At 41.0% G+C, this 24,793-nt stretch overlaps 2 protein-coding genes across 5 annotated transcripts in view; one reads left to right on the top strand and one right to left on the bottom strand.

Annotated features, from left to right (window-relative positions):
- Positions 1-24,793, bottom strand: part of LOC136425354 (uncharacterized) — an 88,868-nt gene that overhangs the window by 1,481 nt on the left and 62,594 nt on the right. The window contains exons 1-8 of one of the 3 annotated variants that reach the window (XM_066414203.1): positions 5,518-5,575; positions 3,561-3,729; positions 2,691-2,815; positions 2,252-2,321; positions 1,941-2,054; positions 1,286-1,401; positions 960-1,026; positions 322-432 (exon numbers count right to left, since the gene is read on the bottom strand). In XM_066414203.1, coding sequence (XP_066270300.1) covers positions 322-432; positions 960-1,026; positions 1,286-1,401; positions 1,941-2,054; positions 2,252-2,321; positions 2,691-2,815; positions 3,561-3,729; positions 5,518-5,525 — 780 coding nt within the window. In that variant the 5' untranslated portion in view covers positions 5,526-5,575. The other 2 variants (XM_066414202.1, XM_066414204.1) reach the window with 2 other exon arrangements.
- The window catches only part of LOC136425352 (aminopeptidase N-like), a 73,340-nt gene continuing 70,542 nt past the window's right edge, over positions 21,996-24,793 (top strand). The window contains exon 1 of one of the 2 annotated variants that reach the window (XR_010754005.1): positions 21,996-23,136. Coding sequence is in view for 1 of the 2 variants with exons in the window: in XM_066414199.1 (XP_066270296.1) it covers positions 22,418-23,136 (719 nt within the window). In the remaining variant the exon portion in view is untranslated. The remainder of the gene's footprint in view (positions 23,137-24,793) is intronic. The other variant, XM_066414199.1, reaches the window with a different exon arrangement.

The following is a 24,793-nucleotide window of genomic DNA, read 5'->3' as shown; positions in this document are numbered from 1 at the left end:
TGGGCAAAAAAAAATAATTTGAATGTACATACAAGTTACATAAGCAGTCAGAATCATTCTGTCAATTCTCGGAAAACTTGCACCTGATGACCCTGTCAATAACAGAATATTCCTCCTGTTGACAAGATCGTCAAGTGCATACTTTCGAATAATTGACAGGATCATCTTCACAATGATGCAAACATTTTTGTTACTACCATCGTTTTAATTTCAACAGCCACTTTCAAATGCTATTAAAGTTAAAAACAAAACTATAATTCATACCCAAATCCATCCATGCCCCTTATAAATCACTGAAACAACAGATGATGTTAGACTTACAGTGGACACGAGTTTATCGCCTGACCACCGCTGTAACATGTCCCCTATGTTCACCAGGACGCTACCGGGGAGGTACGGGGCGGGCTTGTAGTCGCCTTCCTTGTTCATAACCTGAAATAAAAATGAAACGTTAAAACCCTGTCACACATTGTCGACCATGACCTTCCGACCTTCTCCAGACCATGGTTGGGTGTTAGTCGTGAGTGATATGTGGTTGGGAGCTGGTCGACAAGGTTACCTACCATCTATCGTTAATATTCACGAGTCGTCTGTGCCAGCCGAATATAATTTTAAAAGCTGAAAGGCGGGAAAGCCATATTCTGTTCAGATGCGATCAAAGGACTGAACTAGAGGTATGATAAGATGGATTCCAAGCTACTCCAAACACAGCACCGTTCTTGGTTTGGGAGTGGCCGGGAGCAAAGTCATGGGAAGGTCCTGAATGTGTGACAGGGGCTTCAAGGTGTACTTGGGCTATCGACTGTATGTTAGTTGTATCAAACTGACGTGCTAGTGATTCGTGCTGGATGAACTTCAGAAAAATATTAATGCCTTTCCAACTCAACTGAGATAGGCTAAAGCACACGAGGGTTCTTCATCTGAGACACCACAAACAAGCTGTGAGAGAAGTTTAGTACCTCCAAGCCAGAGACGCCATCTTGGAATAGAAGTGTAATGGCGCCCCAGTCTGTGTGTTCCCCGCATCTGTAAACAAAAGAATCACCATGGCAACATAATAATTACTTCTTACGAATGAACACCCAGTTACGATCTTATCTAGTAAGTAAATAATCTAACGTTATCTAATGTTACAAAGGACAACATTTGCTAAGCTCTAGGAACAGAATACGTCCAAAACGAGATAAAATGGGATAAAATTTTGAGATATGGCTTTACAGATTTCAATTTGATCATATCTTAGTAAAAAGATAACGAAGAAGTACGAAAGAAAAAGGAAACAAACCGCATTTGTTTCTCATTGACGTCATCGGGGACAGGTGGGTAACGAAGCGCGCTGAGAGTGGTACTGTTCGCCCCCCTCCCCATGTACTGAAACATACTCAGGAAGCCGGGAACATCCTACAGAATATATTTCAATATTGTTATAAAACCGTGATTCAAGACATCAAGAGAAAGAGAGAGAGAGAGAGAGAGAGAGAGAGAGAGAGAGAGAGAGAGAGAGAGAGAGAGAGAGAGAGAGAGAGAGAGAGAGAGAGAGAGAGAGAGAGGGAGGGAGGGAGGGAGGGAGAGAGAGAGAGAGAGAGAGAGAGAGAGAGAGAGAGAGAGAGAGAGAGAGAGAGAGAGAGAGAGAGAGAGAGAGAGAGAGAGAGAGAAGAAGTGTGTGAGAGGGAGAGAGACAGACAAGGAAAGGTAGTGAGAGAGAGAGATTTAGCTTAGCCTTTAGTTCAGCCTACATCAATCTTACTATGTAAACAGAGGGCACCATAAGCTACCTACAACATTTTACCCACTACTTGATGAGTCACGTGCGCGTATCTTATCTGCATAAACAGATGTCACAGGAGAAATGGAGAGCCCCTTCCTTGAGAAAGACTGGAAGGATTGTTATACAAAATATGAATATCTAAAACAGACAGCGTTACTGCAGCGCCCCCTACCGGAATGTGCAGACCTCTGCCGATGAGCTCTAGTATCCTCAAGTCCAGACGGCGACATTTCTCATAGAACGTCACAACCTTGTCTTCAAACTCCGGAACTTCTGTCGGCCAAGTCTGCCCAAATGTGCAAAGCCGAGAAAGGGAATAACGGAAGATTAGATTGGCGCGGTTTTACAATAGAAACCCGGTAGTTAAACATTGGCAACTCTACAAACTGAAAATCTTGTAGACCTACCTATTGTGTCCAGTTTTCATAATGGAATATATATTAGCACAATGTCCGATAAAAAAAGCAAAGGAATGCTACTCACCTGGCCCTCGGAAAGAGGCATGTTGACATCGAAAGCTTCCTTGAGATTTCCAAGTGTTTCCAAGTTGCTTCTGCAGAAGAAAAGAGAAGTGAAAGTTGAAACCTATGCACCCGATGCAAAAGAGCAGAGGACACACGCCATGCTATAGACATGGTTCATCATTTTCTTGGCCAAGAAGACCGCTGTTTTGCTTGTTTGTCTGTATTAGGTTCGAAACGATCATGATGAACCGTTATTCTGTGGATCGTTTCGAACCCACAATCGTTTGTCTTTGGATATAGTACGTTTTACTTTACTTTATCCAAATACAAGCCATTGCTGGCCAATTGGAAGTGTTTTATCACAATTCATCGATGCAGACCCACTGCGAGAATTCTTGATCCGTCCCTCAATGTACCGCATACCCATCCATCACACCCATTCACGGTCTGCCCCTTACCTCTCCCTGGCGACACAGACCCATCCATGGCGGTTGCGGGTCTTGTCCTGCGGCCGGGCGTACTTCTCCTTCGCGTCCAGCGGCAGGTCAAAGAACCTGTCAGCCACGCCGAACAGTTCCTCCGACTGGACATGATAACAACAACGTACAGTCAAAACTGGTCTCAACAACCACTCAAGGGACTGAGAAATAGGATTTGGAACCAGGGCGGTAAAATTGGATAGGACTCCCCCTTTAAAGTTAAACAGATCTATCGGTGGCAAAAACAAAGGGCAAAAGCAGTGGCCAATAAAACTGCTTTTGCCCTTTGGATACTTTCCTTGCCACCGATAGATTTGCTTGCAAGTTATGTTAATGTGGCGTGTGACTGAAGGCAGGTGGTCGGTCGGTGGTCAGTGAGTGGGAAAAGGTCAAACCGCGAAGGTCAGACTTCCCGGAATGGCGGGCAGTAGAGGTCAGAGGTGGTAGAACTAGTCGTTTATCAGACATGATAGTCCAGGTCATTGGGGTCAATACTAATTAATGGAGACGTATTGTTTTTGGTCTGTCTATTGTCTGTTACATATTTTCCAGAAACTAATTTGGAAGAAGAAGAACTTTATTGTACACGGTACAATGTATACCAACAACACATGCATAGTACAAAATAGAGGTACAGAATAAAACTTAACAGCCTAATAACAATAAGGGCTAGCATAAGTCTTTGATATAGTGTTACAATCGAGTGGGGATAATCATTAGTTTCGGTATTTTTTTCTAATGAAAAAGCAGTCTTTTATATAGTTTTTATTATCATCCCTATTTTTGCATTGATGAGATCTATATGAAGAACACATGTACAAGAAATGGTTAGAAAAATCAAAATCTCACCTCAGATTTCTGTATCCCAGTGTTGACCAGGTACACAAACCCGACAGTAGCGAAGGTGTGGACCAACTTGTCAGCCAGGGGTTGAAGGTCAGCCTCGTTCGCGTTGTCTTTGGAGAGGCCATACGGACCGAAGTCTACAACGGGAATGTGGCCTTCCATCGTGGTGATACTGAAAACAACAAAAACGGATGTTTTGTTGCAATACTACGGTCACACACCAGGGGGCACCAAAATCAGCCCTGCTGACCTTCGTCTTCCCATCACCTAACCACAAACCAAATATCTTCCCAATACACCTAGATATTCTTGAGTTATGATATAAAGTCCGGAAACATAGACACACACACAAATTGGGGAATACGAAAATGCACAGGTTTGATAGATATCAAAACTACGTTTTCATTTCTCTCACAAGACAAAATACCTGCGCCGTTCAAATATTTGTACCATTTTCGTTGAGCGCTATCGGTCAACGCATCTTCTCGCTCAAGCTTTGTTTTTGCTACGTAAACAGGGGACACAAGCGCAGTCCAAAGTGCACTCTCTCGTAATCAAATCATCAGTACAATCTAAATCGTTACGCATATGCATAATTCATTCTAATGATTCTATAGTATAGTAGGAAACTACAGTAGTGCACAAGAAGACCACTCAAGGGACCAATAAAATCTGGTCTATGTGGACAGGTGGTCACCATAGAAAGGAGTCTTAATGCTTGGTGGGAAAAATGGGAAAAATATACGAGGGACCACCAAAATGTGGTCGCATTGGCCAGGTGGTCCTAATATAGAGGTGGTCACTTGTACAGGTTTGCCTGTGTACAACATGAGGAGTAAACGTTAACATTATACAGAGAAGAGCATAGTATCCAAGTATCGTCAACGCGTTTAGGGTAGACGTTACAGTGGACCTGCGCGGTGGAGGCCAACTTAAAATCCTTGAAAACCTTTCTTTTTCTTGAAAGTTTTGGCCCAATCTGGAGACCTTTTTGGTTAGAATGAACCGGCTGGGTCTATTAAAGTTTCCCATTTTGGTCAAAATGTGTTCAGTTCACCAGATTAGTTGGCGTAAGCACATGTATGTAATATGTGAGTAATTTGATCAGGCCTGCCCTGAGGGAAAGCCGAAAACTGGGTCAAATGTTGTTTACTTCCGGGATCTGTACCCGTCGTTCGAGCTGGTAAACAGCCTATTTTCTTTACATTGTTATCAAGTAAACCATTCTGGCTTTGTGGTGGAGAAGAATTTTTGAGATTGAACTTTGGGTAAGTACTTTGTAACATGTGGAGCTTATTAGCACCAGTAACTGTTTAACATGTTAGACTAACACGCATGCGTATATGACGTAGCACGAGAAGCTCAAGAGAGAACCCCGGCAGGCAAAGATACCTGTGCAGAGACCTGGAGAATAAACAGCTTGAAAGCGCATGCTGGCCTGGTTTCATCCTGATAGATTCCTACCAAGAGGTAGAAGGACGGCCCGAGAACAGATAGGACGTGTCGCACTTTTACGAAGTCTGATTTTAGTGCTTCTCATGCTTGACTCCAAATGTATGTTTACCCAGCATACAAACTCTGGGGTACAAAGGTCAACCACAGGTGAAATCGGATACGTAACGCACCAAAAGATCCAGGTCACTGATAGATTAGCCTAGCTGTGGCTTGGTCACATTGGAAAGAACACAGAACACAGAGAGGTTTGCTTGTTTGAACAACCAACCAGTTACTTACCTGGTAGAGGTGGCACGCTGATCAAAAAGGGCACCCATCAAAGCCAGGTAGAGTGGTTTACTACATATCGTTTGGTGTACCCTTAATCTTAAGGGTCAACTATCATCGTATAATCATTACTATTTTTATTTGGTCTGCTTACCATTAAAAAGACTTGCTTGTTTACCACGAGGATGCAATATTTCATGAACAGGATAGATATAAAGGAGAGTTTAGTTGGACTCACGCTTGCATAACAGGGTTGGCGACCTGCGGCTACTGGTGACCTGCCGGTTGAAATGCAGTGCGCACGTCCGCAGAAAGCGCCATCTGTCTGTAGCGACTTGAAATGGAACTGCAGGTCACAGGACTCAATTTTAGCACATAAACTTTACGGGAAATGATTACGGGTTTCAGAATGAAAGAATCATCAACTGCTTTAGGGTTATCCGCAAAATTACAAATGGCATATTTATGAAGGTTAGTTAAATGCAACGACACCGTAAAATGCCGCATCACTGCTGTTATAAAACGTTAACAATGGCGTTAAACAGAAAGAAGTTATACTACAGCTAATAGCCGGGGATAGGCTGCTGTCATACATTTTTGGAAGAACTACGTATATACACCCTGAGTAAAATCGTGCCGACATGTTTGCCGCACATCCTCGTAACTCCCTGGTTAATCCTTATTGCAGCTTTCACAAACGCCACAGTGCGACTCAAGGTAGTATTGTAGTTCAAACCACAACTAAATCGACAAGACGATTTTGTGGCGTTTAAATTTGATTGTTGGACAGCCTAGGTTAAAAAGCTACGGCTTGATTGTTATCATATTAAGCATGTGGTTAGGTATTGGGCTGATCTGATTTTTCCCTCCTGACGGCTTTTCTTGGTACTGCAGCAGAACGTTTGAACAGTTGTTGTATCTCGTCACCAAAGCCGAATTGTTTATTCGGAATGAAACCGTAGTTCAGTACAGATGCGTCTTTTAAAGCTCTGTGTGTATCTCACAGAAATATCATTGATAAACCAAAACATATACTTTGTTTGCAGTGTTACAGTTTTGAACGATAATTACAACCGACGAAAGACGCATATTGACGCGGTGGCAGGTCCTAGAATAAGCTCAGTTTACCACAAATCAAACTATGAATTAGACTTGATTTTCTTCATTAGAGCGCAATGCCAGAGTTTTTCCAATTACATACAGGTCACAAGCATCAATTGCAATTTCAAAACTGTAAAACCATATTGGATGTTTCACAAATGCGCCACTAAAGTGCATGCAGAAACATGCAACATATAATGAACACAAATGGTTGCGCTGCGGAGCAATTTTCCTCAGTAGGTCTGTACTTTGTTTGTTGCCGCGGTTATAACCATGTTCGACGTAATGGGGCATACCTTTCTGTTACTCACTCAGACAATCAAGGAAAGTGATTCGAAAGGCCTTCAGTTGATAAGGAGTCTCCGGGTAATGGCCCAGGCTATTAGCGCTGTCTGAGGTGCAATAATGGGGTCGAGGCTGCAAGGACGGCTATCTTGGCCAGATACGTTTCTAACTTGTGTTTAGAAAGTGTATGTGTGTGTGTGTGTGTTTGTGTGTTTGTGTGTGTGTGTGAGTGTGTGTGAGTGTGTCTGGTGTGTATGAGTGTGTGTCAGTGTGTGTTTGAGTGTGTGTGTGTGTGTGAGTGAGTGTGTGTGTGGTTGTATGTGTTTTTGAGTCAGTGCGTGTATATGTGTACACGAGTGTGTGTATGTTACTGCGTGTATGTTCATATTTGTATGTATGTGCCTGTGTGTTAATGTGTGCTTCAAAACCATGAAGTTTCAAGAAATAAATAGATAACAAGACGTTCAAGAAGAATGTCAAACAAACAAACAAACAAACAAACAAACAAGCAATTGTAACAACACCCCCTACTTCTAAACATTTTAACGCACATCCAACAATCCCCCAATAATAACAATTTTGAAATGAACCAACATCAAATAAAAAAAAACTTGCAAGATTCAGACCTCCTTGTTTCCCGTCCCTCTAGACTCCTTGTCGTCTGACAGTGAAATGCACATGGCGTCCTGACACTTCATAGACAAGACAGATGGAGCGGAACGCGGATGTGAATGTGCCATAGATTCAGATGAGCGGTAAGTAGGAGGCTGCGTCCCCAAACTAGTTTCTAGGACAGAGAAGTGATACATTGTCCGAAGCCAAGGCCAAACCGGGTAAATATGATAAAAAGGTGTGTCGGTGGTCGGTGTGCCTTTGTCACTGTAACCATATTTTATGTGTCATTTCTACAGTAGAAAAAAAACAATTAAAGAATGTTCTTTGAGGTGAAAATGGGAAAAAAGCACGTTTGAAACTCGACTAATTAACAAGCATCCTACACTTGTGTGTGGAGGTTACTTAATTGAATTTTTGCAGCAAATTTTAACATACATGTAATTAGATATACATTCTAATGTAGCCAAAGATGCAAGAAACTCGCTCTTTGTCAGACATGGAAATGCCCCATGTGTTTAGAATACTAGTACATTAAACAACATGTGTGGAAAATTTATTGCATTCACACAAAATTGTGATTTTTTTTTTCAGCTACGCCGCTTGAATACGACTCGATGTTTTCCATTGCTGCCTTCAGCTACCTTTTAAAGTTCAATCACTGAACCTGACCTAAACGTATGTGCTATTACATACACCGGACGCAAAGACGAATGCACTAATCTGAAATTGTACTTCCCTCGTTCAGGACTTCATAATTGCATGGATACTTTTTCGTAGAATAACGGTCCAAGAAGATCATTTTGCAGTCCTACAAGAAACGCAAAACAAGATAGAATACCAAGATTCGATTACGATAACAAAATCCCAGATTGAAAATTTTCTGATTACAGAATGATCTATTTTCTTTCTTATTGGTGATTAATGAATGTCTATAAATACGGTATGTACATAATCAGCGCTGCAATCGCGTTAAAAGTCGATATGGGACGATGCCAAGTTCATGTTCAAGATTGCGGCAGTATTTGCGGTGCACACGTAATGAGACTCACTCGGCGAACATTTGGAAAGACGGCGCGTCACAGAAATGGTCGTTTTGGCGCCATTGACGTCAGAAGTAATGGTGAACTATGGGATACCACTGGTGTCGTTCGTGGGGGGACATGGTATACATTTCTAGAAGTAAAACTATTAAAACTGCATACCGTAATGTCAGAAATAAACTAGTACGCGAAATATCACTTGCTAAGTCTAACTACAACAGCCGTCTCGCTGACTCCTTGACGTCTTCTCCTTGTTCTAGTAAGAAATGGTGGCACATTGTTAAATCTTTCTATTGTAGCAAAGTGAGTTCTAATATTCCTCCCTTAAGGTCAGGTCACTTGTATGTAACTGATTCTTGTGAAAAGGCAACCATGTTCAACAATTTTTTCACTGCTCAGGCCTCTGTAGATGACACCAAGGCAAGCCTCCCACAACTTGATTTTCTCACTGATGTCCGATTTTCAGAATGTTTTACCACACCTGCCGAGATTGAACTCTATGTATCCGCTCTAGATATATCCAAAGCGTGTGGTCACGATAATGTTGATAATCGCTTTCTTAAACTCATATGCCCTTACATATCTGATAAGATCGCTTACGTTTTCAATTTGTCATTTTGCCATGGTGTCTTTCCAAAGGCCTGGAAACGGGCAAACGTGGTTCCAATTTTCAAAAAGGGAGAACCAGATGATGTATCTAATTATCGCCCCGTATCTCTGTTGCCCTGTTTGTCCAAAATTTTAGAAAAAATTGTATCCAAACACTTGTATAACCATTTGATGTCTCAAAATTTACTATATTCCCTCCAGTCGGGCTTCATCCGCGGAGATTCGACAGTAAATCAACTTATTTGTATTACTGATAAAATCTTTAATGCTCTAGATTCCAACAAAGAAGTCAGAGCGGTTTACTTAGACTTTTCTAGAGCATTTGACAAAGTCTGGCATAAAGGACTTATTTTCAAGCTGCAGAGAAACGGTGTCGACGGCCCAATCTTAAATTGGTTCCATAGCTACCTCTCTGACAGAGAGCAAAGAGTTGTTATTGATGGTCAATGTTCGGATTGGAGTTATGTTGGCGCAGGTGTACCTCAGGGTTCAGTTTTAGGGCCTCTCTTATTTCTTGTCTTCATTAATGACATGGTGGACGGTCTAGTTACATGCCCTTTTTTATTTGCTGACGATAGTTCATTATTGGACATTGTGGAAGATCCTAACGTTACAGCTGATCGACTCAATACTGATCTTAGGAAGATATCATTTTGGTCTTCAACATGGCTTATGAACCTAAACCCTTTAAAGACTGAAGAAATGTGTTTTTCTAAGAAATCAAATCCTCCCGACCACCCCCCTCTTCTTCTTGATAACTGTGTTATCAAATCAGTCAAAACCCACAAGCATATAGGGACTTTTCTTACGTCCACCTTGTTATGGGAAACACAAATTTCTCATATGATTGGCAAGGCGTCCAAACGAGTGTCCACTCTTAACAAATTGAAATTCAGATTATCACGAACAGTACTTGATGTTATTTATAAATCCTTTATTCGTCCTCTCCTTGAATATGCTGACATTATTTGGCATGGATGTACTTTATATGATTCCCAGCGATTAGAACGTGTCCAATACGAATGCGCGCTTGCAGTCTCAGGGGCTGTAAGAGGGTCTTCGTATTCTTCGCTACTTTCTGAATTAGGTTGGGAAAAACTTTCGGATCGTCGTCACGTTCACTCTCTGATCATGTTCTACAAAATTGTCCATGGCCATACTCGCCAGTATCTTAAGGATTTGATCCCTCCTGAAGTCTCCATTTCTACTTCTTATAATCTTCGCAACAAACTTAATCTAAGGATACCGCTCTGCTCTACAACTCGATATCAAAAGTCTTTTATTCCTTATGCAACGCATCATTGGAACGGTCTTGGTATAGCTGTTCGATCCTTAAATCTTTCGTTGTTTAAAAAACATCTAGTGAAATTAGTACGTCCTTCTTTCTATTCACATTTTAGTCATGGCCCCCGGTACACTTGCGCCCTCCTCACACGCCTTCGCACCGGCACGTGCAGTCTTAACCTAAGTTTATTTACACGCAACTTAGCAACAAGTCCAGCCTGCACTTGCGGATGTCGAAGCGAAAGCGTTGCTCATTATCTTTTGTACTGCCCTATATACAATCAGCAAAGACTCAACCTTCTGGGCAACCTACGGAACCTTTTAGCCCCTATTCTTGATATTGATACTTTGTCTGATCAAGCCTTCATTTATTTATTATTAAGAGGTTCATCCTTTGTTTCGTATGATTTCAACTGTAACATTTTAGGCTTGACTCAGCACTATATTTTGACAAGCAGACGTTTTAAAACTTAGTTCAGGTATATTGATATATTCATTGTTTGTTTGTTTGTTAGCTTGTTTGTATTGGACGACCCAATTGCTGTTTCTCATTGCTATTGTACTTGTCTATGTAACTTGTATTTTTTTTCCAGAGGTGATGCTTAATATTAGCTTCAGCTAGAGTACGTCACCTCTGTGTCCTGTATATTCTTCTGTTGTTTAATAAAAAAAAAAAACTGTATGATATAAAAAAAAGACTCTTTCGCTCACTGTCGTGGCGTGTCAACATCGCCTTACATGCAATATTTTTTTAAGTCAACGCATTTTCAAAATTGAGTTGTCCTTTATTCAAGTTTGACAGTTCAAGTTAATAGAAAACGCAGTCTTTTACAGAGTAACGTAGCAGCATAGCATGGAATCCTAGAAATTCACAAAATCAATATAGAATCAATCATCAATTGGTCTACCTTTTTTCTCCCCGTGGCACGCAATTTCGTTGGGGTGTTGATATTGTGGGTACCGAACAGGAGAGAATTAATGAGAATTAATCAGGGTGCCCCAGCCTTCTCTCAACCGGGATGGAGGGCGATATTGACTTCCGACAATTACTGACGTCACACGTGCATAAAGTCACGTGTCCACAGCGATTGCGTCATACAGACGAAGAAGACTGAGCAAGTCAATGAACATTCCAGCCAATTCTTTTTAAAACAGTTTACTTCTTCATAATGCATTTTACCAGCTTAGATGAACTTTTATGCTTCTTATTTCGTATTTTACACACGAGGTCTTCCTGATTGTGATGTTCCTCTTATCATGCCCGATATCCACGATAGAGCAGAGGTCGAGTTTGCGAGGTTCATGAGTTTCTTATACACCGCTCGTACAGTCTTCGGGGAAAACACTTCATCTTTCTTCGTGGCGACACACGCACAGAACAACTTACAACATCGCCATCCGAGTCAACGAGGTGATAACATTAAGTAGAGACATTTTCAGAGATGGGAAATGTACGTGTGATGTCGACTCGGATCATGAAGACTACGGTGCCAAACAAATTAAAGACATCCGCATGCTGAATGCAAAGCAGACTGAAAATGAAGAGAAAAACACACACAAGCACTGGAATCTACTTCACAAGCGGCATATTGTAACAGATTTAGCCGTCGAATGACCAAGTGCCTATATACTAGATCTAGAGGACATGAGATCGACCCCCGGCCAGACATTGTGTCCTTGGAAAAGGCACTTTACACGACTTTTCTCACTCCACCCAGGTGTAAATGTGTACCTTACTTCTATTAAGGAGGTAAAAGGCGATGAAAGGAGAGGCATGGGCTCAGCATTCCAATACCATACCCTACACAAAGTGGATAACAACTCACGGCCTCTAAAACGCAATGGGACTAATTTGCAACGGAAGTAAAGTGTTAAGGAGAGTCACACCTCGAGCACGTTAAAAAAAGCCACCACACTTATCGAAAAGAGTAGGGGTCCTTCCCATTGTGAGTGGATCAAATAGATCTGCCCGGATATGCAGCTTGTACTGTTCCGCACAAACCTGGTGTGTTATGCCATGAGGTGGTTTACCGGGTATGCAACACAAAGAGACAAACAAACAAATAAGCAAACAAACAAACAAACAACAAACGAACTTACAAAGTAGCATCCGATGAAATACATTTTGACTGAACAACACCATTCTTTATCAAGGAATGCTCAGTACACTCGCTTCTATGTCGTTACTTAATGCAGACTGTATATGACGGCCCCTTACATACATCGAAGAGTTAACCGAAGTATTAAGTATTCTAAACGGACATATGCTTTAGCTTAAAATGCAAAACGCCTATTCGTAAAAACATGCAAATGGCACTAGCTATAAGAACAATAATCATTATCATACAGCTAAAAGAATAAAAATGAGTGGAGGCAAACTATTGTGTAAACTCATGATTGATATATCATTATAAGTCAAACGTTCTGTTAATCTGTTAATTTTTGTGGTGACATTTTTGTACAATAAATCAAATACGCACATATCTAATTAACATCTTGATCTACATCTACATTCATTAACCCCCAAATAGCCCTTTCAGGGGCAAAGTAGGGGGGGGGGGGGGAGTTGATGATCGAGAAAGTCGTAATTCCTGTAATCCAGGAACTTTGTGCCAAAATTTGCCTCATGATTTTGCATTTTATGGCACTATTTTACCCCTCATACATGTACCTTATGCATGCTTCACCGTCAGACTGTGCGAATGCCGAGGATGATAAGTTTGGGGCCGCTGTATTGGAAAATCCCCTACTTCATTATCATAATCAAAGAATGATTAGCTCATAATGATAATAACCATGTTCCCTCGGCTTGTAGGGATTAGGTGACGACTTTACATAATTCTCACATAATCCCCACGACAAATAGCATAAGATACTGACAATAGTTCTTTTTTTCTGGATGCGTTTTTAATCTAGTGGGATAAAGGATGCCTGCATTTGAATTTCATATTACATTTTAGAGCACTTTCGTTGGAAAATTAGAAGGAATTTGAATCAAACGTCAGTACTTCACAGTCCAGTGACCACACCTGGAACAATTGTCATATTGAGGTCATCTGAGTTAGGGCCGAGTGGCAGCCGCCCCAGACCACTGCGTTTCAGCCCGAACAATGTGAACAATTGAGCCCCTGGCTGCAAAGATGGCCCACCCAAGTCCAATAATCATAACAGATGTCTCACTCGAAATGGAAATCAAATCTGTCAATCTAAACGAACAGAACAATTCTAAATGGTACAGTATCATGTTGGAGCGAGTTAATCGGGGACACTGCCCTCTTTCGAGAGGCTGGAAACTACGGATCAATATTTAATTTCATCATCTTAACAGTCGTAGCCATCTACCTATCTCTCTCCCCAGTTTCCAAAATATCGATTTAGTATTTTCTGTAATCACATAACCTACAAGATCAATCGTTTTGGCACGGAAAACAATATATGTTAATTTCTGAGGTATGTCTTCCTGGTAGCAGCGCACCAGGAAGAAGTCTGAGGAAAGTGACAGCCCGATTTCTCATGCTTAAACTTCTTGGCAGCTTCTTCGACTTTGGCAGTGAAACAACGGTTTCTGCCGTACAGTACAATAACAAGCCTTAAATCATACTTACCGGGTGATAGTGATGGAGTACGTCGTATTGCAGTTTGGATTTGATACATATGGAGAGTCACGGTCATCGGGACTAGCCAAAACTGCCATGCAAGGAACTGTACACGGAGGAAGAAATTAAAGAATGCAAGATAGGTAGGTAACGGGAAAGATGGGAGGATGATATCTGAGAATAGACAGACATGACACTAAGTGAAAAACAGAAATCCGAGAAGGGTTGAGAAAACTGGTTGCCAGATCTTCAGTGTTGCCCTAATGGTCAGATAGTTAGAATAAAGGGATACTTTATCTATTAGATGAGATGAGGAGAGTTGGCCATGCACGACGCTCTGTGATAAGTGTATGATCCTGGACTCTACAGATGAACAGAACGACATTGCGTCCGTGACATAATGAGCCGCGGCAGGGTGAAATATGAACGGAGCTGCCTTCGTCTAGATTGGAAGCTGATTCCTGGCTAGTGCCGGTGATCAGGTTGCAGTTGACGAATAGCTCGTAGCTCAAATGGCCAAAGTACATCCCAATATCCGTACCGTGCTGAGCTTTAAATCAGAAGTTGAACATGGCTTGGATGCTCGCCAATCGGTAAAGTGTATCCGTAAAGTGCCGTCTATTGGGTCCCTTTTCTTCCGAGAATTCAAGACTAGTACTATGTTCAGGAGATGCAACATTTAAACATAGATTATTGCAACGCAGTGGTACATCCACATCGCTTTCTCTCATGCATTGTATTGTATTGTATCAACTATGTATTATGATAGTGTAATGATTTTACTGCAGGTTATGTATATAAGTTGTATGTTCGTCTGTATTTGTGGGTCAGCCGTTACCAGCGAGAGCTGCATAGGCTGACCCAGTGTAATGACTTGTCCTCATTGTCAATAAAGACAAATACAAATCGCTTTCGCTGGATACATTCTTACGACCACGAATCATTAAAAAAACAGAAAACCCCATTTGCTGAAATTCAGTGAAATTCGTAAACACGTCAAAACGAATAAGTAACATAATCTATTTGCTTTTCTTTGGTGGAATCTATTTAGTAACGTTGAAAACAAACTTTTGCCATACATATGATAGTACAAAGGATGCAATGTCGGCAAAAATGCTTATCAACTTGGACCCTCCTATTTTCATATTCTTCCACCAGTACCGAAGTTCATGAGCGTTCCGGCGTCATTTGGAAACACATCTGAGCAATCCCCAGCCTACGAACAGCATTCGAGTGGTCCGACTAACGGCCTACAAGGTGAATATCAAGGAAACCTTAGGTGAATTCCAGGACGTGTAAGGGCAAATCTTAGGTGAATGCAAAATGTGGCAACAACAATCATCATTTGGGCCAGGGAGGAGATGATGTAGATATGGGTAGCGGGTAGCCTGGCGTAAGCACACTTCCATGGATCCAGCCTTCCTCAAACTGGTGAAATCCCTGTAAGCTTGATGGCCAACACATTTACTTCAGTAGTAACCCAATCCTGTTAATTTTTGCATTCATCCTGTGCTAACAATTGATCATGTTAGACTAGGACCTGTTGCCATGACGTAGGAGGATTTAATGGCTGAGGTCCATAGTTATAGCGCAGCCTGAAATCACATTTACAGTCTCAAAGAACCAAGAAATTTTACTGGTAATTTCTGCTTAAAAACCAGTCTCCTGGCACGGTTAGAAATTAATGATCCTGTGAACAAGAGTTAATCAGACTAGGGTGGATGCCAATAATAAAAAAAGGTCGAATTATATATAGATCAACATGTCTTCAATGGTGTTGCCTGCGTTAAACTGTAGAAAGCATAATCAGTAGATGATACTCTTATCATTGTTTCTCCAAGGGGTTTCACAGTGGCACGCTTTTAGTAATACTTGATTAGCATTCAAGTAGTAAGCCAGGGTCAAAAGGAATCGTTGCGTAAGGGGGGCGTTTCGCGAAGAAGCATTGAATAATTCACCCAGTGCATAAGGTCACACGATTCTTAGAATACACTAACAGGACCTAAGCTATGGCTTATCATTATAGTCATTACAGCTCTTAGTGACCATGAATGATAATGCTTATTCAGGCTCGGCACAACTTAAGTTGGTTGAAAAGAACTCTAGAACTAAAAGGAGTCCGTGACCGACAGTCAAGCCAGACACCTCTAATTGCCTGAAGCCACCACCGCCCTGGTTTCTTGAGGTGAGAATTTGCAGGCGTTTTATTCTCGGCACGGAGGAAAATCGATGCCTGATCATATACCGTTCCTGATATACAGCCCAGATATTCTGGATAAAGTAAAATCACGCCATCCTTCAGGCTTCAAGTACTGCTTCAAACAAATTACAAAATTCTATTATTTTGTTCCCGTCGTATTTATTGTATTCACATACATTTATTGGGCATTAGACAAGAAGCATATCTGCTTATAATGGTCTTCTGCTCATAAAATACAGAAAATACAGATGACGGTCAGAGATAACAAAAGAAATTAATAATTACAACGTAACATATAACTCAGGTTAACTGCAAATGACAAGACAAACTAAGTCAACATCATAACATAAAGATAAAAGTAATACAGCGAAAGGAATTTATGCTTATAAAGGTTACATATTAGTCTAATCAAGAACAATAACAAAAACGAACTAAATCAAGATTATAACAGAACATTCACAAGCTGGCTTACCAATCTAACTAACTAGGCGAATCTTCCGGTCTTTGAAATAAAATTGAACACAATATCGAAAGTTCCCGTCATATACCAAGATATCCGAGTCAATTCGTGGAAAGCAACCCAACCCAACCCACACATGTAATCATATCATCACAACTAAAGTATTTCAATTGAATTCATATGGTTCTTCTGTATTAAAACATAATGTTTAAAGAGTATGACCTGGACGTACACACGAAAAAAAGTTGTTTCTTAACGTTGGAACTACTCTAAATATCTATGATATCAATCAATTAATCTAATCAAGGTACACAACCATCTTTGATCGATGAAAGTAGTAATAAAGAGCGCACGCCAGATTTCCTCCAGCGTTGGTAAGTGTAGGTGTGTGTTATCAATGCTTTCCACGTTTGCTTAAATAATACACTAGACTGGCAGGCTTAAAAGGGTTGTACAGGAATATGTAACTTTATGCGCGGCTGGCTTGCTGGCATAGTAGATAATCATCCAATTCAAACTCAATCTTTCAAACGCAGATGTTTGTCGATTGAAGTCCGTTGCAGGCAGACCGTAGGGGCTTGTGCGTAGACGTCTCATTCACATTCACCGCCGAATTAGCCTCTGCAATCCTTGCATATTACATACATGAAAAAACTGTAAAACCTGACATGTGTTCTATTCATTAATGTTTTCTTGACAAATCCTCTAACAGTGTATATGGACCTCAAGTAGCCTTTTAGCATTTATGTACATGTTTATTCTGTATATGTGTGTTCCTGTGTGTCATGTAGCTTCCTCCAGTCATGTTTTTGAATGGACCACAGGAAGAGTAGCTGTTAAGCTATTTGTGGATCCTAATAAACTCAAACTCAGTAAAGTTGACACGATGTCAATAGCTTCTTGAAAATCTGTCCGTGTTAGATCTTCAGCATTTTCTGTCTCAAAATGTACGTATATTTAAACAAAGATGCCATTACAATGACAGAACCGTGTTTGGTAATGAGCCTACTCGAAGGTAGCCTGTATTCGTTGCAGACTTTAAAAGTGGAAAGGTTGTCCGATTTGATAATTGGATGAACACAATCTTACAGACTTGCTTCAACCTTCAGTGAGTATGTACCAACGTTGTTAACCGATTGCATTCCACTGGAACGAATGCACATTATGAAGTTTGAGGACCTTTTCTCGTACTTGTGCGTTGTCGAGGTCAATCCGTGGCTCTGTCCTCTCATCTATTCCGTACGAGGGGTGGAATTATTGGGATCGTTAGAGCAAGGGGGAGATTTCATTGCGCTTGAGAGGAGGTTGAAAAAGATCGATGATGGCTATCGTTAAGAATGAAGCACATTTACCAGAACACGTGACGGACATGTTGATGGAGACACAGCCTGCGTTTATGGTAAGAGCCAGGGAATAAAGTTCTGCGCTAGGTTGAAAACAAAATCTACGTCTTCTATCTTAAAAGAGCTTTATTTCACTTTCACAAATAGTACAACAGCGTGAAAAACGTAATGACGTCCCAAAAGAAATATATAAATAGACACCCTCCTCAAGAAAATAGAAATTAACATATTTTTGACACTGGTCTGCAAGCCCCTACATAAACATTAAAAAAATGTATTTAAGTTCATTACTCTGACCGTTTGGTTAATCATACGAATCCTTAACTGATTGATTTCAAGAAGTTGCATACATCGCTACGATTTAGTCATAATAGATTCAGTATTGTCCCAATCCATTGTATTATCACTAGTAATCAAAATTGGATTCACTTTTATTTCTGCAAATATTATGTTGATAATTTCATATTCACTAAACACATTTTGAATAGTTGTGTACATTCGTTACCTACGCTTAACAAATATATTTTGCTTAGAAGATAGAAATGAAGTAGGAACGTGCCCTCACCATAACCGGTTAGAACATTATGAAGGAGGAGACGTTCAGACCTCAGTGATTGAAGGGTGAATGGTTGTGCAGTTGATGATCCATGAATCAAACTTCCGATGACAAGAACGGTGATGAAGAAAGCCGTAAAACTACGTCCAGAATTCAGGCTACATCCTGCCTGCCTTTGCATCAAAATGCTTCAATGCGTCATAGAATCATCTTGTTTAACTGAAAGGGATACGCGCAAGTAAGCTAAGTCGTTACTGTCACATTGTTTCCGTGGTTATTCCTCGCTAGTGCTGAAAAGTGGTGCTGGTTGTAAACCAATTAGTTCGCAAGCAGCTATTTTCCTAGACGAAGTTTGATCTTTACTTCAACACAAAGCAACTATTTCTCACCTCAAATTTTCCTAGATTATATTCGCGTAGAAGACAGTTCATTACCTTTAATGTAATTACCTGTATTTGCACACTCCTGTCTATGCACACTCCTGTCTATCAAAGGATGTGATGAATCAGTAACAGGAAAAAGAGAATGGTTAGAATCTTGGCATTAAACATGGTAGCACCTGTGGCAATTGCGTATTGAAATATCTGAGTTAGCGTCAAACGGAAGCCGTTTCAGAGCCTCCAGTCCCGAGGGATACAGGTAGTTATTGTTGAGTTGAAGGAAACGGGAGTTGGTGGTGGTGTGAGGCATTCACGGTGCGATTATGGTCATGTTTGCGGTCGGTTACTTTGGAAGTTGTAACTGCTGTACAGTCAGGATAAGCTATGGTTTCTAATAGCAAGCCTATAATCCGGGTCTGCTTTACGTGTCTTGTTTATAGTGTCGAATCGTCCTTAGATCAACATCACAGACTGAAAGTTGACAGGATATCAGTTATGGAGCGTTATCTTTTATTGCCAGTCTTTGGAAGCGTTCCAGTTGGCGTCGCCTTCAAACGTTACGCATCGCTTTCATGTGATATCGTATGTCTTAACGCGAGGAGGTAGGGATAAGAATATTGGAACAAGACTAAAGCCAACGGCAAGGATCGAAGCGAAAGATAAAGGCCACACTATTTTAATCCACGTACTTAAAAGGACCTGACCAGTATCGGTGAGCCACGTTAAGTGCAAGAGGTGCATTAAACTGTGCCAAGGCTTATGGAGAACATTAAGCTCGATTTTCACAGTTGGGAGAAGATTCCAACGTCCTCAAAGACTTCACATAATCTGCGACGTGACCTAAGTCGCATTTGGCGTGCGCGATGGAGAATACTGGATTTGAATCGGCTTCTTCAATAACGTACATCATATAAAAGTTGACGACTACGTTTCGCTGAGTGTTGAAATGAGTTGCCAAAAATAGAGAAGATTGGACTAGAAAACCATGCAGCGCACACAGGCGAGTAACGATTTCACAATGCTCTGTCGTTAATAAAAAAGAAAAAAAGCTATGGAGACTTCCACAGCGTCGCAGTAATACGTTTTTATATCATGATACATTTTCTTAGTCCTTGATATGATACAGGGTCCTGTGGATTGGCTTTTTGACGAAGTTGACCCTGACCTTAAACTTCTAAATGTTCTAAATCGGCTACTGACCACATGTGTGCTCAGCATACCTATTTTCACCCTTTCTTCATCTAATGGCTGGGCATGAAAGATATTAATGGAAAACGAACTGTTGTGTAATTGCAATACTAATCATACACATACCGTTAGTCACTCCAGACTATAACTGACTTTTATTATGGATTCACGCCAAGTTTTGTAGCTTATGCTTAATTGCAGCTCACAGAAATTTCAACTCAGGGCACGTTTTAGTCTCCCACTTGTCACCAGCTGCCATGCCCACTCATATCTAATTCTTCAGGGACAGCCGAAAGACACACCCATGTAATTAAAGAACGTGAGAATCGAACGGAGGGAGATAGAAACCGGCCTGACATAGTCATCAGTCTTCAGTATGACGGAATATCGAGCATAAAACGCCAAGGATGTCTATTTGCTGGCTGATTCCAACTTATTAAGTACCACCGATATAGCCTTAAAAGCAACCAATTAAACAACCACGCAACCAACACACACAAAAAACAACAACAAAAGAAACAAAGAGCCAAAAAAACAACCAACCAACCAACCAACCAACCAACCAATCAACCAACCATCCAACCAACCAACAAACCGACTAGCCAACCAACAAACCAACCAATCAATATACCAACCGATCAATTAATAAACAAATCGATAATTGAAAAAGTTAATCAGTCTACACATACACATATGGAAATTGGCCTTGACTACATTGTCACCCTATGAGCTTATATCTATTTCAAAATATGTTATCATAAACGCGCTTGGTATTATCAGTAATCTGAACCCCATACAGTTGATATACAGAGGGCACAAATGTCAGAGGGAGCTCCTTACTTCCCAGCAATTTGCATGATAAGTAAACCTGAACATACTGCATCCAGACGGTGCCGTCGCAAGTAATCTTCCAGAACTCGACGACCAGTCTAGCCCGTGACACTACCAAGTCACCTTCCTATTAATTCCAAGTAAGTCACAGAAAAATCGATGCAAAGACGTGTCTAAAACGATTTCCAATCTGCCATTATACAGAGAAAAAATAACGGCATCTATGAAGAAGTCTTCTCGAATCGACCCAAGATTCAAATTGATTAAACTGAAAAACAATCACTTGAACTCTGGCTTTTAGCAAGAACAAGTCAGCAAGAACAGTACGCGTTGAGGGCATGGAAAGGTGAGTTCAGGAGATTGTATAGTAAATATATAATGAAATTATACGGCTAGAATCAATTGAATCGAGTCGCGAACGCTCGCGGTACGGTCCCACCGTTATGAAGGACTTCATCATTTGGTGATGGGGGTGCATTTAGAACACATCTTAGCAATGCAGGAATGTGGACTGCTCTGCTTGACGGTTTGTATTGTTAACGCAAACATCCCCCTCGCTTGTAAATCGCTCTCTTAGCTTACGCCCTTATCTGAACTCTCACAGTACGTCTAAGATGGTAACTGTTTACATTCCTCAAACCCGGGCAACTAATTACATCTTTATGTCCCCTATGGGTTACTGTGTACCTGAATTACAGCTATTACCATTAATACTGAGCCATCAATGGATTATAATGTCGTTATTGGTTTCCCATATGTTAAATAACGCTACAGTGATCCGGCCTAATTGCACACCGTAAACGATTTCTAACCGTATGTCCAGCAGCCACCACTATAATTTTGCCGGGGAGTAACGTATACTACAATGTAATGAAACTACTAATTCTTTTCTAATTTTACGACGCTGCCGGAATACAATTCTCCATACCTATGAGTCCCTCATGCATTTATTCCAAAACAATTTAAGACGCACATAATATGCAGTTAATATGCAGTGGTATCGCCATGCCCATAAGCAATGGTTTATTAAAGATAACGTTCTAAAATGCCGAAGATCTGGAACAATACCATATCAAAAGGGGTGAAAAGATTTATACACCAAATGTTTCACTCAATTTGAATTGTGCCAAATCGATTTTTTCATATCGATTCCAGATGCTTTTGACATTGACTGACCGTCCTTAGAATCAGATTGTTCACCGACTCGACTTCAATGACGCTCCTGATGTTAAGGACCTCCAGCGACAAATAATCAGCTTGTATTAGAAGTCAATGGATGTGGGGATAGCCACTCGGTTGGAACTCATAGGTGAAGGTGATTTTCAAATGGATGGTTTCGTCACAATATTCCCGGAGAACACATATCAATTGTCAAAGCAGCAAAGATGTCAGTGTTGGTGGGTGCGAGTCAGTTGCCTTGATTAGAGTATAATTCATGCTCCTCAGATGCGCCATGGGATATCTAGGAGACGCAGGCTCGCCGGTTCTTTCCTGTCTTGCTATGGAGAGGGAAGGAGGCCCGAACAAAGGCGTCATGACATATCAGCATGTTGCAGCTGTCCCATTCTTCTCTTCTCCTGTCATCGCGGAGGAAACGGGCAGGACTTAATGCTAAGGATTTAAACTGAAGACTCTTGGCATTTTCGGAAGATGGAAGCCGAGGAGTTTGAGATTTCCATCCTCGGGCCGGTATCGACGGCTAGCCCGAGCGAAAACGATCAAAGCACGGTGAACCACATGGGAGCCGAGGCGAAGAAACAGCGTAGTCGAGGTCATTGCTGCTTGAAGTACCTTCGCGTTCTATTTCTTCTCCTTTTCTTAGCTGGCTTGTGCTCAGCTGGTGGATACTTCATCTGGTTTTGGAAGAAGAGACACCCCGTGGTGGAGGGAGAGGTAAACAATTACGAGGAGACTGATTACTATGATGTAGTTCCTTCGGGCAGCGACCCTACAGTTCCGTCAGACGATTGCCCGTGGAATGCCGAGCGACTGCCATCAGATCTACTGCCCTACGGCTACAAAATAACTCTGAAGCTCAACTTGAGACGAAAACAATTTTCGGGGTCTGTCGACATAAGGATGCGCTGCAAGCAAGCCACAGAGTACGTCGTCCTACATGTTAGCCAGATAAACTCTTCCGGTGCTACGATAGAACTTTCAGACCTGACAACGTCGGAAAACATTCCGATTATAGAACCGACTGAGTACCACGAGAAAAAGGAAGTGCTTGTCATTCAGCTGTTGCAAAAGTTGACTCCCGGGCGGATATACAAGGTGTCGATACTGGGATATAGCGGAACGGTGAGACCAGAGGCCCCTGGAATGTACAAAAGAACTTTTCGACATGGCGTGCGGAGAAGAACGTCAAGGTACTGTATTGCCATATTTGTGTCATTGAACCTTTAAGTTAAACAAAACTGTAAAAATCTTCAGCTACGTTTACTGTCTAAAAGAACATTCTACGGGAGATGTTATGATTGACATGATTTAAGATATGAAAAATGGCCATCTTGTAGCATAAAAGTTCAATTCTGTTGGTAAAATTCAATCTTAAGCATGATTTAGCTGTGATTTAGAACACAAGACAGTCCAATTATTTTGCGTTTGACATCAGAGTTAAATCTTGCTTACGAATCTTGCTTTGTATGACCGAAAGTGACTAGACTTAATACCAACAACCGTTTCGATTAGATTAAGTTACAGCTTGCACCGGTATTCTGTTGGTAATTCCTTTTTATTGGTATATTGGAAAGAGCGTTCATGCGAAAGGACTTTCGATTGTTGCATATTGGCAAGCTGCCCACCGCAGAGAACATCTCTAAACCTATAAGCCGTTCTACTGTACCTACGGTCCATAAACCTTTGACTTATCTCACTCAACTTGGTGAGGTTTACTGCAGTGTAGTACTACAGGGAGTGCTTTCGTTCCTATAATTCATAGCTTGGTATATATGATAATATGTGAAAGGAAATACATTGAAAGATGGCATTTTTTGTACATGTAGGTAGTTGGCCTTTGCATATGAAATTAAACATCTAGTTACATCAGCTAGTAATTAATCTCAGGAAAACAGAAGCGTTTTTTTAAAGTCAATTTTATCAGCCGTGTACCCCTCTTGTATGTATATGTAGCACTGATATTGAATGCCATCATGACGGGGGCTATATATTTCTATATATCTATAAAAGGAATAGCCGTGGAACGTGTGTCATGATTATACATAAACAAGTCTTTTATCAAACATCCCGGAGCGACATGATAAATCATAAGGATTTGCAGATTTAAGATGGCACATTACCAAGTAATATGATAAGCAAAAATTACATTAATCAAAAAACAAACTTCCAATTACTAGTATGATGTAAATGAGATTTCGCTCCACAATGATTGAAGGTATAGAGACCGAGTTTCGTCAATACATATGAATTTATTTTGATTATCTGCTATTGATTACCAGACGTCTCTTGAGTGAACTTGAGGATAAGAATATCTAACTTCGAATTTTGATTATATAGTCAAACCTGGTATCATCAACCACTCAAGGGACTGAGCAAAAGTGGTTGCTGAGGACAAGTGGTTGCCGCAGACAGGTACTTGGTTGGTTGGCCGGATGCTTGGGACATGTATATATAGTACTAATATTACTTTGCATTACGGGACGGTAGTAATGTTAAAGATGGACTGACAGGTAAAGACAATTGCTTAGTAGGGACGGGACTGGTACAACACCCTTAAGCCAACTAGTTGGATGGTTATCAGACTAGCGTCTGTAGAAATCTTCAATAAGAAATGTCTACTGCCGAGCTGGGTGCAGCTTTCAATCAAGTTGGGTTGTTGAGATGCCTCAGATGGGCCACTGGGAACCGCAAAAAATGGTTGCCGGTTTGGTAAGGCAGTTGGTTGCTGAGCAGAATGTCTTTAACTACGTAAGAATGATGGATGGGACTGTTTCAATGTGGCTTGTTACTGCAGGTTGTTGTCCGGCAAGGTTTGCCTGTAAATCTTACGAAGCCATTGCATTAGAT

The sequence above is a fragment of the Branchiostoma lanceolatum genome, chromosome 19, assembly GCF_035083965.1.
Source record: "Branchiostoma lanceolatum isolate klBraLanc5 chromosome 19, klBraLanc5.hap2, whole genome shotgun sequence".
In the NCBI taxonomy this organism is placed as follows: Eukaryota; Metazoa; Chordata; class Leptocardii; order Amphioxiformes; family Branchiostomatidae; genus Branchiostoma; species Branchiostoma lanceolatum.
Note: the sequence above shows the minus strand (reverse complement) of the source record. Positions and strands in the feature narration are given on the sequence as shown.